Source organism: Hetaerina americana, unplaced genomic scaffold (assembly GCF_022747635.1).
Source record: "Hetaerina americana unplaced genomic scaffold, ioHetAmer1.1.p SCAF_3, whole genome shotgun sequence".
NCBI lineage: Eukaryota > Metazoa > Arthropoda > Insecta > Odonata > Calopterygidae > Hetaerina > Hetaerina americana.
The window spans coordinates 91495159-91512686 of NW_027286874.1; the positions used below are offsets into that span (position 1 = coordinate 91495159).

At 33.1% G+C, this 17528-nt stretch overlaps 1 protein-coding gene across 2 annotated transcripts in view; it reads left to right on the plus strand.

Moving 5' to 3' along the window:
- The first annotated feature begins 38 nt into the window (after positions 1-38).
- Positions 39-17528, plus strand: part of LOC139691083 (luc7-like protein 3) — a 33609-nt gene continuing 16119 nt past the window's right edge. For both annotated transcript variants that reach the window (XM_071588827.1, XM_071588828.1), the window contains exons 1-7: positions 39-159; positions 321-566; positions 650-856; positions 5172-5333; positions 6000-6172; positions 11845-11970; positions 13321-13442. In XM_071588827.1, the coding sequence (XP_071444928.1) occupies positions 55-159; positions 321-566; positions 650-856; positions 5172-5333; positions 6000-6172; positions 11845-11970; positions 13321-13442 (1141 nt within the window). In that variant the 5' untranslated portion in view covers positions 39-54. The remainder of the gene's footprint in view (positions 160-320; positions 567-649; positions 857-5171; positions 5334-5999; positions 6173-11844; positions 11971-13320; positions 13443-17528) is intronic.

Genomic DNA, 17528 nt, shown 5'->3' on the forward strand with positions numbered 1-17528 from the left:
GTCAATTTTATCTCGCTAGAGGGCAGTGAAATTGTGAATTGTAATTTTCGCGAAATGGCTGTATTAGCAGCGGCGGCATTGCTCGATGAGCTTATGGGAAGAAATAGAAATGTATTACCTAACGAAAAGCATAACGAAATTAATTGGGAGGATCCAGAGGTAAGAATTATGAAGTAAAACAGTAAATATGAAGGTATTGTTATGTCCCCATGTTCATGTCAAAGTCGGCCATTAAATCTTATATTTTGCGTCAACAATTTGCTTGTATTACTACTCTAGTTAAAATATTTAAATAATTAATGATTTAAATTTTATTACAGATTTGTAAATTGTATTTAGTTAACTTTTGTCCACACGACTTGTTTGTAAACACAAGAGCTGACCTTGGTCCGTGCAATAAAATTCACGACGATGAATTCAAGCAACATTTTGAAAAAGCGTCACCTTACAAGAGACAACCTTATGAAGATGAATTCATTAGATTTTGCCAGGGAATGCTTAACGAAGTCGAAAGGAAGATCATGAAAGGGAAGCAACGGCTTGCTTTGACCGGGAAAGGCGACACGGTAATATTGATTGTTGTTTATCAGACAGCATTAACTACCTAAATCACGATAACCTGTATTAATTGTTCGTGTAATTTTTCTAGCCAACACTGACACCAGCGCAGCAGCAACGCAATGATGAACAAATCCAGTTATTATCTGAGAAAATTAATAGATTAGTGGACGAGGCCGAACAAATGGGTATCCAAGGGAATGTAGAAAAAGCTCAAGGATTGATGAGGTTGTGTGACCAACTTAAAGACGAAAGAGAAGCTCTTAAACGCCAAAATGAAAACAGCCATTGGCAGCAAGTGAGTAGTATATTGGTGAAATATGTAATGTTAGTGAATTTCATTCATATTTTGTATTGATTGTCATAATGGGGATTACTTGATCGCCGAAACTGTAATTTATAGCTTTGTATTTGAGTTAGGGAAGAATGTTGCAGTTTTTGACGATGATAATTTCAAATACTAGGCTGAGGTATTTTCCAGCGGTGAGTTATCATTAACATCGTTTATTATCTTTTTGTAATTCTAGATGATGATCAACTAATTAGTTACGTTTATAATGGTATTCTGTAAAACTAGCGAAATCTGTTTTGGTGTTCTATTATATCTAAATTTACTGTGCTATTATTACATAGGAATAATTGGTGGAGGGGTGATGGATGTCTCGGTATAAATCAGTAACATTTTTGTTTAACATATATTTGTGATTTATTCTTTCTGGCCACACTTTATGTATTCATTTCAATTTAACTCATCCTCGAATAATTATTTAGATAGTTTTCCAACTATTAAGCTATGTTTGATTGAAATTTGAAAAATTGAGATTTTTGCTATTTTTGAGTTCTCCAAAAATTCTATCTATCACTGCTTCAGTATCACCGCATCATTATGATTTGGCATATTCTACCTTCTGGTATTTCAATTGGTTTATTTATATTTTATCAGTGACTTCAGCTGATTCCTTCTTCATTTCTGTAACGCAACTGCAAAATGAGTTAATATTTTTCATCTCTTTATGCCAACATATTTTTATTTAATCAGGGTCATTTAAATTGCTTCTGTTATTTTTTTGGTAAATGTAAGGATTGTGCGTGATCACGTGTGGGAATATAAAGTCAACAGGGATTCTGATTTCAATTAATCTTTTTTGTGGAAAAGAGAAGTTCTTTTCCATCTTTGGTCAGTCTTTTGTGTAATATCCCTCGCATATCAAGAGTTGTGCCAAGTCTGCACAACATATAGCCTGTGAGTTGTGGAACTCATGATGAGAAATCTGTTTGGAAAGTCATTGGAAGGAGGGGAATAAAAACATGTTATGTTATTGGGAAAATATATGATAGTAGTTCGTTTAATGGTGGAGACCCTAACAGATTATGGATATTCATTAACATTGTTGAAAAAAATACTGTTGTTGGATAGTATATGGAAAAATGGTCAATTTTGATTTGTGATTAAGGGTTTAAATATTGATGTCTATGAACTGAGAAAGCTCCTTAGACGGTGTTTAATAATAAAAATGATTATTGAATAAAATATTTAATTTTTGAAATTGTTATTTAGTTAAAATCATGGTGGTGTTGTGTTAAGTCCAGTGTTTCTGATTTCAGTACAATTGCTGGTATAGTAGGTACCTTCACTTTAAGGTTGGATCATTTATGTTAGAAAATAATATTATAGTTGAAAAAGATTCTGTCTTTTGTAAACCTAACGTGAATTCTGAATGATTTCCGATTACTTTTGTAAGTAAGACAATGTTTTGGGCATTATGACTTTCTTCATAGCTATGAATTATATGAGTAACTTTAAACGGAGTCATCCGCCAAGTATGGCGGATGACTCCGTTTAAAGTTACTGTTGCGGCATCTCCCGCAGTTTCTTTGGAATATGTCAAGGTATAAACACCATAAGTGTTTAAAAGTTGGCTTTAACCTCGTGGACTGTGGCGCGTCGCGCACGAATACGAATGCCGGTGACATTGTATGTACGGTATTTCGTCACAACGTCTTGTTCCTTTAAAAGCCCCAAAATTTCAGAGTTCAAGAGGACGCCTCGATAGCTTAAGTGGCTAAAGCACTCGACCGGATATTGAGGGATCTGGGTTCAAATCCCAGTCAAGGCGAATGATTTTTACACTCTGAAATTGTTGCATTGAAATGCACATTGGCGGATGACTCCGTTAAAAGTTACTGTTGCTGTATCTCCCGCAGTTTCTTTGGAATTTCCTTTTCAATGATTGAGAAAAATGAAAACGTCCGTACTTTGGTTGAAGTGGCCCCTGTATCAACATAATGATATTAATAAATTAGAAATCACGATCATGAATGATTAGTTTAACTTTCATTAACTGGCCACATTTGGTGAGTTAATAGTTAAATAGATAGATGATGCAAAGATACATGTTTTAATTTATTGTGTGCTGGAGCATTTTTATTTACCCTTGAATCGATTTTGGAACCATTTTGTTGATCTTTGCAAAACTTGGCATGAGGTTATATACTTGTGGTTTACCTCAAATGTATAGATTAATTAGTGTAAAATGCAAACTTGTACTAATATGTGTGTAATTAGGAATCGATAAATGAAGCATCGTAGTGGTTTTGTTTATTCTTTAATAAATCAACTACATTTTAGTAAAATAGTTTGGAATACTTTGCGTTTGCCTTTGAATTTTATTTTTTTTCCTTTGTGAAAAGTATAGATAAGATATATTTGTGTGAATTTGTCCATTGAATTTGAACAGATAACTTCATTTCTCTTAAATTAAGGCAATTAAAATTTGGCCATGTTTATTTATTTTGTCAGAGATGTTTTGCTTGCTAAATGTTGGAAATTCAATGCTTATCTCAAGCATGGTTAATGATTGTCCAAGAAATTCTACAAATGCAATGGCTGTTAAGTTAAAATTAAGAGTAATCATAAATATTTTAATTGCATAATTTATTATGTAAAAATTAATTTCATCATACATTATCTTAATATGTTGGATGCATTGATACAAGTGTCATTGCTTTGACTCCAGTATTATCTGTTGTAAGTTAAAACATTCAGTTGGCCTACGGCATCAATAGTAGTGTTGATGCGTTAGGATTTTGCTTTACCTGAATAAATCATTAGCCGAAGTCTATGTAATGCTAGGGAGATGGACCCAGAAATGTAGCCATTTCTCTTGTAGAGGGAACATTAACATGGCTGTTGCAATTTTGAGAAAATATCACTGAATAATCTTTAGAGCATACTCAGATCTATCGAGAATTTTGTTCGGTGCCAACCACATGTTGTTAACAGAAAAATTCTACATGAAATTTTTGTGAGTGGTGTGTTTTGAAAAACCCATGGCAAAATAATGATTATTTTGCAAAAATCAATGTGATGTGTGCTCCTCATCCTCTATGTAGTCCAGACATAGCCCCTTGTGACTCTTTCCTAATCCCAAATGTGAACTTCATAGAAAGTTTTTTGTCATTTGAAGTAGGCTTAGGCAAACTGAACATGTATCAAAATGCAAAAGCCGCCATATATGAAATATGGAATCAATTCAATGAAACTTGTGCTACTTATACATTATGCATTAAGCTAACAAAGTATCAGAAAAATAAACTTTTGGACAATATGCTAATAAAAAAAATTTTAATTCTTTATTGAGTGGACCATGCAGAATGATTACCAGTGTAAAAGTACCTTATCTGTTGGTACATCTAATGAAAATGCTATTTTTAATTAAGTTATACTTCACCCTTTTAAATTGGAAAATCACATTACTTTACCCTGAATTAGGAAGTTATGAAATATCTATTTTTGACCAAAATCATATTGCATGTACCTGTAAATTATTCTAGCTTATAATACTTGGAATTGGTTCATTCGTAGTGCTTTTAATTTAGAGTTATGGTACGTGTTATAAATAGGTAGTTTGTAAACTGATATTTAAATTGTTACTTCATCTTATGAATGCAACATAGTACGTCACTCTAAGGATTGGTAAAGTATTATACAAGTATTTCAACCTGATAATGATATTGGGGTATAATGTTTGCCCTGAAATTGATGGCAGAATTACACCCAAGTCTTCATTCAGTTTCCTGCCCAAGAAGTTAACAGTGTTTAATAGTAAGCCTACCAATTGAAATTGCCAATGCATTGCCTCGAGCATCCTCAAAATTGTTGCCAAATTAACGAAAAGGCTCCTGACTTGAAAATAGTCCTTATTCTCCCCCTATACTTATTATCAGTACCAAAAGTTGATTTTTTACATTTGTCTGAGAAAGGGCATGAGAAATGCAGGGGGGGTTGTGTGTTTCTAAAGGTACTTAATTATATCAGAGAATTTAATTGGAAATTGGACTTTGGCTAAGCTTACTTTTATTTTTGGAAAACTTGGGATACTTTTGGGTAGTGCCATTATATATTATCAATTTAAACCGTAATTTGTATTGACTGAATGAACTAAATTTCCTTTAGCCATAATGAGTTTATTTTTTTGTGTAGTCAATTTTAAAAGGCCTTAAGAAGGCGAATTTCATCTTTCTATAATTTGTATGTTAAAATGTGGTATAAACTTCTTATTTCTTTCGTTGCGTTTTTTATTTTTTTTAATACTTAAATATCTTATTTCTAGACAGCAGAAATGGCTGCAGCACAAGAGAAGCAGATGGAAGTTTGTGATGTGTGTGGTGCATTTCTTATTGTTGGTGATGCACAGCAGAGAATAGATGACCATCTTACTGGCAAACAGCATGTTGGATATGCAAAGCTGAAAGCTGCAATAGATGAAATAATGGTAATGCTATTTTAAGCTAAAGAACTTAAGAAATCCTATCTTTCTTTGGTTGAAGTATGGGCCTAAGCATTACTGTACACATACAGGGTGCATCCCTTAAATCCACACAAGCACGTGCTTTCTCGAATGAGATTTCCTTGCTGGGTTAGCGGAACCTTCCCCAGACTCCTCGGAAGCATTATACTTAGCTGCAATATCGTAAACAGTTAATCTGGGGTACCAGAAGAATAGAACTATTTTGAAATATAATGCCCAGCATGAACACTTTCGGTACTAGAGGCTCTTCGATTGTACGTCGCACTTGTACGTAACATCTCGGCCATTTTGAGGTAATGACTGTTTTCTAGATGCCTGTAGCTTTCAAGAACGCCAATCGTGACCTCCAGTAGAACTATCATATGGCAATAAATTCAAATTGAAATTCGTCCAGATCTCTAAGTGCTGCACCCTGTAGTAGAAAATTACTTATTTTAAGATTGAATGCAAAGTTCTGAGTTTGTTTATTATTACAATACATCTAAACAAATTTCTCTGCATTGATTTCCAGCTAATGTTCAAATTTATCAAATGAATCACCTAGTTTTAATATACGTTTTTTTTAGCATTAGTTAGTTTTTGGTGACAGCTTGAGCTTGCCTACACTTTGTTTTGGCTTCTTTATTTCAGACAAATCGGCAAAAGACCCGAGAGGATAAAGAGAAAAAGAGAGATGAGGAGCGTAATGAAAGATTAAGGCAAAGAGAAGAGGAGGAAAAACGCAAAGAGAAGGAGCGGGAAGAAAGGCGTAGAATGAGGGAGGAAGAAGAGAGGAGGAGTCGGAAGACTCGTTATCGCTCAAGGTAATATTCATTGCTCTCTCCGAGTAATTAACTGCCCAATGCTGAAGTGACCAATTCAGAAACTGAATGAATATGTATGCTTAAATATTTATGGAAGGGTTATGAGAATATGACTTTCAATGTAATTGCTAATTATTTATCTTTCCTGTCGTTCTGCTTTTTGGGGATTCATTATTAAGATAAAACACAGGCTTTCATTCCTCATTTATCATTTCATTTTGCTAATTATAGATCCCAAACATTAAACATTTGGGGCATGATGAAATGTAAGATGTAATTCCCTCCTCCCAACTAATCATCACACATGTGACATTTAAGTGTTGCCCCAATATATCATTCACCTTACCTATTTAATTTATTAGCATTCTGCAGAAGTTATCTGTGTACTTTTTTTAGGTGAATTTCCCTGCCAAACTAAAGACACTTGTTGGTGAGAAGGTGGCAGCAGTTGACTTTGTTAAGGTATTTTTATTAGATTCATCAATTTGTGCAAAGGAAGTTCGAGAAACAATCTTGTTTGACAGTGTGCAAATAACAGGCATTGAATATTATATCATTGCAGTGCAGTGTTTCTTTTCCAAATAAAAATCATTTGGTTATTCTGTCATCTTTTGCAGCTATTTTATGGTATAGTAATTTGTTAGGCCATCACATGTTACATTTGTACAAAACACTGGGTTAAGGAAGTAGCATATTTTTAGTTCAGGGGTGCACAGAAATTCACGGGGTGATTAGGAATGGCATTTTTAAAGTATCAATATGGGATGGGCTGCTTGCATATTTAAATATTCCCACAGTAAAATTGGAATGAGCTCTATACTCTTATGCTTTATGCATGTTGCATTTGTTTTCAACAAATACTCTGATGTGACACTCTAAAAATTAAGGGATAAAAGGTTCAGGTGCCATTATTCATTTGATTTGTGCACTCATATCTTAGTGAATTTTGTTACCATGTACATACATGCCTAAATGTAACATACTTTGCATCATTTAAGGCTAGTTGTTCAAGAAAATGGTTTTCCTTATACTATCAAATATTAGGTGAATCATTTATTTTGTTGAATTGTTAGTTGAAATAAAACTGTACTTTAAGCCATTCCTCATTTAACATATGCTAATTTAAGAGCCAGTAAAAATTTATTGCAAAATGATATCGATAATTTTAATTCCTGTTTCACAATGCTTACAACAAATGATTGATCACTTCAGAAACATCCTGCTTACATTATGGACAAACACTCTTCACAGCTCTTTTTGATGCTTCTTTTATATTAATATTGGAGGTTTTTAATATACAGCGATCCCCATTGTATTGATTTAAACTATAAAATATAATGAAAATCACGATGGAATAAAATTTTTCATTTTATGTAGTCAAGATAGCTGAATGATTTTGTCAAGAGTTAAGGTGTATGTTTAAATGGGTGGAGCAAGCATATAGCAAAAGAATAAGATACTTGAAAATACATTTTTAAAATGTACATGATTGATGTGATTACCATTTCCTAATTCTGTTAAGTTTTTTTGCATACATAAATAGGACATTAGTTGCTAGGTAATTGTCTTATATTTTATTCCTAGAAACAGTCCGGCTATAGGACCTTTCATGGTTTTTTTTTACTTCTACTGAAGTGTTTCGTTAACAACAATGGTTAGGTAGTTAATTCTTGGTTTCTATGCATAGATTATTTTGCTTTACAGTGATGTGTACATTTACATTATTACGGATTTGTTGCTATCTTTCATAATCTATATTTTTTCTTTTGAAATAAATTTTCAAGTTCTTTTAAAAGGTGTTGCATTTGTCAAGTGTTATATAGTAGGCATTTGCTTATAAATGCATACAAAATTCATTTGGCTTTGTCTTAGCGCACATCTGATGTTAAATGAGGACTTATAGTACTTGATCATACCTTATCATCGCTTATACTTCATTCTGATTAAGGTGTGTTAATATACAGTGGTATAGGGAGGACATGGTTTGGAGTAGATTTTGTAAAGCTGTAGATACAAGCGAGTATGTTGGTGGTCTCTTTCATAGTTATTTTACATATGAAGAACGCAAGTGATGGTTAGCTATGGGATGTTTATTTTCACTTCATTTGCAGTAGGAAAAACTCACTTTGCACTATGACATCATGTGAAATGCACCAATTAGTACTCAGAAGGCTTTAATATTACTATGAAACTCCATATTTACATTACAGTAGAACCCCTAAATTAGCTTTCCGGAGAAGGAAATGCTTCACTGTTTTGTACTTTATTCTGGACAACAAATTAACTTGTGCTACCATTTATGAAATTTTTTATCCATACCTGAGGATTATTTTAGTTTTCTTGAGAGCTATGGTTATGTTCTTGTTTTGTCATACTTATCAATGCTATTCTGTGCATATTTTGTGATATAATGATGAAATTAATGCCTCTTTTTAAATTTTACTGTCATTTTTATAATACTTCTACGTTTATTTAAATTAATTTTTAAATGTTAGGCTATAGTAGTTCCACTTCTTATTTTTTATTATATTCACTTTTGTCATGGCCCAGGCATGACTTAAAATTCATGTAGTTATTTTTGTTGGAGAAATTGCTGATTATATTCTGAATATTTATGAACATAGGAGGGTAATTTGAAAAGTTCTCGGCATGGAATGGAAATAAATGGCTTGCCTCAGTTTTTTATTTTTAAATGTAGACTAACGCACTTGGTCCAGCGATGTACCAATGTCTTGATCCCATCTCGAAAATTAGATTCCTTCAGGCCGGAAAAATACCTGTCTGCTTTGGCTGTTAGTTCTTTGTTTGAAGAGAATATCCATCCACCAAGGAGATGGAAATTCTATTCTCTTATGAAGAGATGGAAATGTGATGAGCCAAATCAGGTGAATAAGGGGGGGTGTGGCAGCAGCACTTTTGTTTGGGCGTGCATTGTCTTGATGAAAGATGACTTTCTTCCCTGCTAAACCTAGCCTTTTTGTGTATATTTTGCTGAACTTGGTCCAGGAGTTTGGTGTAGTATTGTCCAGTAACTGTTTGACCAGTGGGAAGATAATTTATCAGTGGAATCCCTTTCCCATCCCAGGAAACTGGAGGAATCGCCTTTTTGGTCAACCTTCTTGCCTTTGATTTTTTTGGTGGTGGTGAATAAAAATGTTTTTCGCTGCCTTGACTGCTGTTTTGTCTCTGGGGTATAGTAGTCGACCTAACTTTCATCTATGGTCACGAACCAGTGCAGAAAATCGTGCTGGTTGATTTTAAACTGTGTCAAACATTGTTTGGAAATTTCCTTCTAATTGGTTTGTGATCCTGCATCAACAGTCGCAGCACCTGTCTAGCAGATAATTTTTTCTAATCGAATTCCAGTTTTCAAATGTGATATGCCCATTCAGATGGCATCCCTAAAACTTCAGCGATTTCTCGCTCTTTTAAGTGTGCGAGCCTCCAATACCATTTAATGCACTTTTGAAATAATTTCTGGGGTGGTGGCTTATTTTGACCGACCACTATGTGGATCATCATCTAAGCTGTTCTACCCTACCTTAAACTTGTTTTTCCTCTTGGCAACAGTTGAATATGAAGGGGCAGAGGCCCCAAAGTGAGTCTGTGTGAATTACAAAGTATTTAAGCACTGATAGGATCTCAATTTTTTCCATCTTCACAAATCACTAAACAGGAATAACAACAGAGAGGTTTTCGTACCATAGAGCGCGGACATGTTACGTGTTTGCTCATAAAAGAGAACCTATTATTACATGGGGAACTCAATGTGCTAGTGCTGACATTTGGTTATTCCTAGAACCTTTCAACTTACCCTTGTATAAGTCAGAAGCCTCTTCTTGGCTTTTGTTACCCTTAACATATGAAATTTTGTTCTTGAAACATTTACAATCAAGCTGTTTAATTCCTTAATAAAATGCTGTAATGAATTCTTCATTCTTCTTTACTTCTTTAAGAGGGTTTCATTTTAAAGTATTTTTTCTATCATTAGCGTATTTTATCATTGTGGGCAATGCTTTTTGCATTTTTACTATTGCTGTTATAATTTAACAGGTAGTAGTGGCCTGTTGAATTGCAACAACTATTTTACAAGTTAATATTCTTCATCCTCAGAATTTAGTGAAACTAGTGCTCTTTATACATTATTGTATCAGATCTGATATGCTAGAATTGTTCCATAATGGGCACTCTATTATCATGTCACTTTAGATCGGATTTCTTTGATCATCAACATACCTCATCCACATTTAACCCAACTATATTTTTTTCTTAGTGCAATCAATTTATAGTACAAGTCCTGTGTTTTGATCCTTTGATAATTTTTCATTGGATGATTTTAGAAAACATAATAGACATTGTATCGAATTTTCTTTGGTTTATATCGTTGTGGAGGTTTTTAATTATGACTTTATGGTACATATTTAAGAATCTAAGATACTCAAATGCAGTTATAGTACAGCTATTAAAAGTTCAAGTTGCAGAAAACATTATTTTGCTCTAAATGAATCAATAAGGGACATCTTTATTTTAGTGGCCTATACACCATTTCTCATGCATAGAAACCCATTGATTATTTCATGTTGTTCCTTGTTACTTCAAATCTAATGTTTTAGATGTAGGTGCAAATCTAATGTTTTAGATTTAGGTGAATAAAAGTTTTTACCCTGGTTTGTACGATTTATAAAGTGCATTTCACCGATTTTATTTATGCTGTAAAACTTTTTGGCTGGTGGTAATTATGAGGGTAAAAAAGAAAATTTACACTTCCACAATAAAAATTTAATATTCATCTTGAAGGAATTCAACAAAGTTAAACCTGAAACTGTTATGTTTGTCAGGTGGTAATTAGGAAAAACTCTGTGTATGGACATGCATAAAGGAAATTTTTTAATATCTTTATATATATTTGTGTAAGTTTATCTCAAAATCCAAAGTATTTCCATGGTTGTGTTACCAGCATGAGCATATAATGATTATTTAAGATTTAATATTCAATGGCATAACTTGAAACATATATTTCACTAATTATTGCTCAATGCAGTCTTGCAGTAATTGTGTTTGTTCACTGTAGTCTTCGCTTTTTCGACAATAAAGTGCAAAACAAGGGATTCTGCTGTAATGTGATAAGGAGCACTGATGTTATGCACTTGAGATTTTACATTATTATAATTTTATTGATGCAAGTCAACTTCTGAAAGGCATTCACTTGCAAAATCTTGAAGAAGTTGAAGAGGTGTATTTTGTGTGGCGTGAAACTAGAAAAATCATTGTTTGGTTTAGCATTATTTGTACCCTTTAAGCTTACCATTATCATATGAATTGAGTTAATTCACCAATTTTAAATATATATCAATAATTATAAACTTAAGGTGACTCATTAAATGCAAAATGGGTTTATCAATGGATGTATGAATCTAAATAACCATAAGTAAAACTAACTTATTTCAATTTTTTCACTTGTAATAATTTTAATACAATTTATTGCTAATATCAGATTTCAAGATTTACTCATAGTTATGATAAGATTTGTAATAGTTTGTACGTTAGTTACTTCTTTTTTGGACCTTTATCAGGGATATTTAATTGAGATATTCTCTTTTCATACTAATTTTGGCCTTCATTTCTTCAATCAAATCAAGATATTTGTCATTAATTTGAAAATTTGTGATCAGGAGTCCTCGACATAACATGCATTCAAGTGGTAGAAGTGAACGAGGAGGCATGCGTGATGATCGGGGAGACCGCCATGGAGACAGGAAAGATCGGAAAAGAAATAGAGGATCTCCTGACAGAGGAAGGTATGTTCTTAAACTTTCTACATTTTGACATTCATAATGTACCGTCTTCAATTGTAGTATTCATTATTAAATCACATTCTGGCTGTAATGGATTTTTTAACTAGTGTATTAAAAACTAGAAAAGAGCACACTAATCAACCCAAAGGATGGCTTGAGAGGTTACATTGCACTTAACGTGACTTAGAGTGCCTGAAATTAGCATGTCTTGGTAGGGATGCTAGTTCTGTCCCCTGTTCTATCAATGGTAGTACAAAATGGTCCTCGGCCCAGAAAATCACTAAACTTGAGACTAGCTAGTTGATTTTCAGTCTTTAAATTTGAGATGCAAATGTAACCTAAGTTCTTAGTCCACCATAAATTACCTATTCATGCAAAATTGCAGAAAAAGAAATTTCTTGACTACTTGCCAGCCTCAGGGTAGGGCCTAGCCAAGTGTAACTGCGGCATGGTGTTTTATTTTTGCCTGCTATTTCTCAAGGTAAGCACAAACAGAGAAGCCAAGGAATTTCCTATTTGTTCGACAATAACTTGCTGATCTACTGTACTAAAAATGTCATCTAATACAAGGTTATGCAGATGCTTAACCCGATATAATGAAGTTAAGGTGGTGGTAACTTGTACAAAGGTGTACTGTTGACCATTTTTACCTTGTATGGAATTGGTGACTCCCGAGTCTCAATCGGCTAGGGTCCCACCTTAGTGCTTGCACCACCTGTAGCCAGATGCCATTTTTGGGTGTCGAAGGTACTCCAATATAATAACTAATCGTAGCACTTTTCCACTTGTTATCAAGTAGGAAAGTGCTACAGTCAGTTATTCATTATGTTCGACTTGCACCATGTCACGCCTGAAGCTACTCAATTTGTACACCAATATGGCTGAAATATTTGATCCAGAAGGGCTAAAAATGAGAATTACCCATGAATGGTAGTAAAATTGTGATTACAGGCCCACTTGCACTCAATTCCTTTTGGGCACGAGGGTGATAGGACATTATGGCTAGGCTATTAGGGCGAAGCTGGTGTTTTCTCTTTAAATCAATATTTTTTACATTCTAAACTCAAAACAGCACTTCAATCTTGAAAAACAACACCAAACTAACCAGTAGTATTTATTCTCCATCAAATTTTAATTTCTAGTTGGATTACTTTTCTGTCCATTATGTATTACTCATTACATAAATTTTCACTCACTCGAATTTTTTTTTGATTTTGTCAGATATATACTGATTCTCAGAAAACATCTGTTAAAACATCTACATAGAGGTGGCTTTCTAATTGTTATGCCTCCCATCAAGGTAAAAAATTAGGTTTATTATTAATGGATTCCTCATGTTACTTTTCCACACAGGTATTCACCTCATGGTTCCCGAAAATCAGAGCATTACCATAGCAGTAGAAGTCGCAGTGGCGGAGCTTGGGATGGTAGCCATGAGCGACATAGAGGAGGAAGATCCTCTGACAGAGATAGAGGTGAGCACTGATGTGACATCTGTGTTTTTAAATTGAGATATTATGTACCTTTATTGAAGATATTATTTTATGTTAGATATGATGGTTTGGAACCATAGAGATGTGATGATGAGCAAATCTTAGTGGGCCAATGGATATAGTCCATTTTCAGTCTCCAGTCATAATATACTGAGACAGTTGTTATAGTTTCTTGTAAAAATAATCATTAAGTACAATTAAGTGTATTTTTCTTTGAAGCAGGCTTAGTTTGAAAGGTTTGGGAAAAGTTGTGATACTCTTTTCCATTGCAAATTTAGTTACCAGTTAATATATGGTAGCATCACTTTCCTCCTGTTATTGATAAATATTTGATATATGCTATTGTTTTTATGAATGGAGATGCTTTTGGGTATATTGCCCTCTCTATCCAACATAATTTTTGGAGATATTGATAAAACTGTTTGCCCTTTATGTTTAAAACTTAAAGAGCTGTTGTGTGCTGTTTTCAATTGTCTAAATTAATATCCAAAAATCCTTCCTGGGGTAGGGTAATTAATTAAAAACAGTATGGCAGTGGCTGTAGCGGAGTACTGCTTGATTGCTGTGTGATGAATGCTTGTTATGACATTGTTTCATGCATATTATATCCTTCTTGTGAGTTAAACATCTCTTGGCTCAGCAAAGAGTCAGTGGAAGGTGCAATATGTAGAGATTCCAAGATGGCATGTATCAGGAATGGCACTAAAATGGTTGCTTTTGTTGGTCTTTAATCCGTGTGCGGCTAACATTGAGAGGGGGGGGGGGGAGCAAGTAGGTGCAGGCAAACAAAAACCTTTTTTACATTTTTCTTTACCAGATGAGTTAGATAGGGTTAGAATATACTCTTGTGTCAGGCTGGGGTGAGTATAACCTTGACACTCCATACTAGGGTAGCCTTTTCCCAGTGCTAACAAAAACCTTACACTTCAATCTATATTTAAATGTTAAAATGAGTCAGTTTTGTTGTGTAATGAATTATTGAGTTGACATTGCTTCTCAAAATTTGGGAAACTTCTTTCAGTGAATATGAACGTTAAAATCGAATAATTTACTTACAGTTGGTGATATTGTTGTGTATATTTGAATCTTTTTAAGTCATCTAAACTCTTTAAATACTCCTTTATAATTGGAAACTCCTTCAATTGATTGTTTCTCATGTGTAAAACCTTACCTTATGCTAAATAATACAGTGAAACCTGCATTAAGTGACCACTGTTGATTCTGTTGAATAATGGTCATTAAGAGGGGTTGTTGTCTAATGGGGGAGGTGCTAGGATGAATTTTTTGTATATGTTTACAAATGAGCAGTTAGATACTTTGAAAAGTGATAAAAGTACCGAACTGGAGATTTAAATAAATCAGTTTAAATTGAGTTTTTCATCATTATTCATGATAAGAAAATGTTTGATGCAGTGTAATTTAATTTAAAATTAAATATGCTCGCAATACCTAAATAGAAAGCAAAATATAAAATATGATAAATGAGTATGTAAATACATATATGTATACAAAAATGTGTGTACACAAAAATGTGATATACATGAAATAATATATACATATACCATTAACTTAGAACTAATATTTAATGAAAATATGAAAGTGGTTACCTGTGTGGAGGGTACAACCCTCATGGGGCTTATAAGAACAGAAAATATAGGAAGTCTTAACTGTTAAAAATTTTAATATCTTTATCAATTTTTGCTATGAAAGCAGACAGTGATATTACATGATCATGAAAACTATCTCATAAAATTGTGCATCTTTCTTAGTCAGTTAATTATTAGTCAGTCTTCTTTTGTGATGAAAAAAACTTTGGCATGATGTCACACTGATAGGAAGAATAAAACAGCCATTGGTTTCTAGTGTTTGTGATTGGTTGAAAAAATCCTAGCCTAAAGGTGATACTATTGTAAGTCTTCTTTAAACTATGGCATTAGTAATGTGCTAAATGGAAATGATGTACGAGGAAATTGACAACCCCTATGAAAATAATTGCAAAAATGATTTAGCAGTGGTGATGACAAATTTCTGGGACTCTACGATGAATAAACATTGATGCAGCTGCTTTTTTCAATATAGCTATTCCATTTTATTCATAATGTATTAGCATTAAAATACAAATATGATGCATGCATCCTTCCCTTTATGTACCATAACTTGTATGTCTGAACAATGCCTTGATCCATGGCTTGTAGCTTTGCAGTTCTTTTGGGTGAGAAAAATTGAAGTTGATCTTTGGTCTACTAGTTTTGCCCTTAATGGACTCATCAGCAGGTACATTACATGTAACATAATACAATATATTGTCTTAATGGGCTCACCAAGTTTATTTTTGTGACTATATCCCATATCCATGGAATCATATATGCCAGTTTTAATTTTATTGTAGCAGTGTTTATTTTTCTCATTCCGATTGAACATGACAGCTTTGAAATGGAAACAAGGAGCTAAAGAATTGTAAGGCAGAAGTTCTTTATTAAGTGATACCACTTGGTAGGGGTGTGCAATGATTCTTCATTCTAATAAATTTCAAATTATATCTACTATAATTTTAGCTAATTTAAGCATTCCAAAAAATATTGTTAATTGAAATTGAAAATTGGTTGCTAACATCCAAACCTTCCATGCCCCTAGAACATAAAGAAATGATAATTTTGTTAAGGTTTGCATATCATTACAATGAGTGTGATGTGTGAATACAAACATCATAAAAATGATGTTTGTAAATGACTAGTATATTTGTCCAAAATATTGCATGTCAAGTGATTGGATAAACTATACCCATGATTCATAGAATTTATTCACTCCTTAGAGACTTCATATCATGCACATTATAGTAGTTGCCATTTGATTAGTACTGAATGAGATACTCACTCATATGTGATTTATCAAATCTTTTGTTGTATGTTGCTTATGAGGCAATTGAAGCAAGTGAAGATAAGCGTGGCTTATTTATAATCGCAATTCTTAGGAGATAAATTGACACTATGTTCATGCTGAATTCAACTTTCATTTCAGTACATACAGTATTGTAGTGGCTTTGTAGTTTCCTGAATATTTGAACTATTTTGTATTAACTATTACCTTACTACCTTTTATTGGCTATTATGAAATGGAAACAGGCTATGAGTATTCATTATTTAAGGAGAATTGTTTAAAAAAATTATCAGGATTTTATTAATGATGACTGATATGATGATAATGATGACTAATAATATGATACTAATAATGATGATTAATATCGAATGACAAAAACAAGTAATATAAATTCAGATTCATTGTTAGTTAAGTGTGTTGGAGAACTTGGTAATAATTGAATTCATGTGTACTCAGAACATATTATAAAGTTGTAATGTCTTTCTTTAACAAAGTTTGACAAGGAAAATTAAATTTTGTTAGTTTGCTATTGTGACGATGCTTCTGCCAAAACGTTGTAAAAAACTATTTTTGCAATGTTTTGAAGCCAGTTAGAATAAATTCACTTGACGGACACATTTTTAGCCACTAAGTTTAAGCAAAGTGCTTTTTGACTCTATGCATTTATTAACTTTCAGAGATCATAATAGTCTTAGTGCTCAAGGGCAATGGGGTAATTTAGGCAAGGGACTCGAGGGTAATTTAGGCAAGGGGCTTGAGGGTAATTTAGGCTTAAGGAGTAGGCCTTGTTTTTAGAACACCTGGAAAGCACCAGAGTTGCTAAATGAACATATGATTACTATCATTTCATCAATATATTTATTTGTATCAATTAAAAAAATTGAAAAAACGGAAACATTTTAATAGTCTAGCGGAAGCTGAACATCTATAATTAGCATTTAGATGCAATATTTAAAACCCATAACAAATAATGGTGGAATATACAAATATTGACTAAAAACACTGGTAATTTTCAACACTAAATTTATTTACTTTTGTGCTAATTTTACTAATGATGTGAAAACTTAAAAACTGGTCTAATTGTTTAAGTGTGGAAAATACCATATGTTTTTCAATCATCAGGAAATGGAATAATTATATTTTATATGTGGGCAAAATAGAAAAGTTTACCTGTAATCTACCACCCTGGAA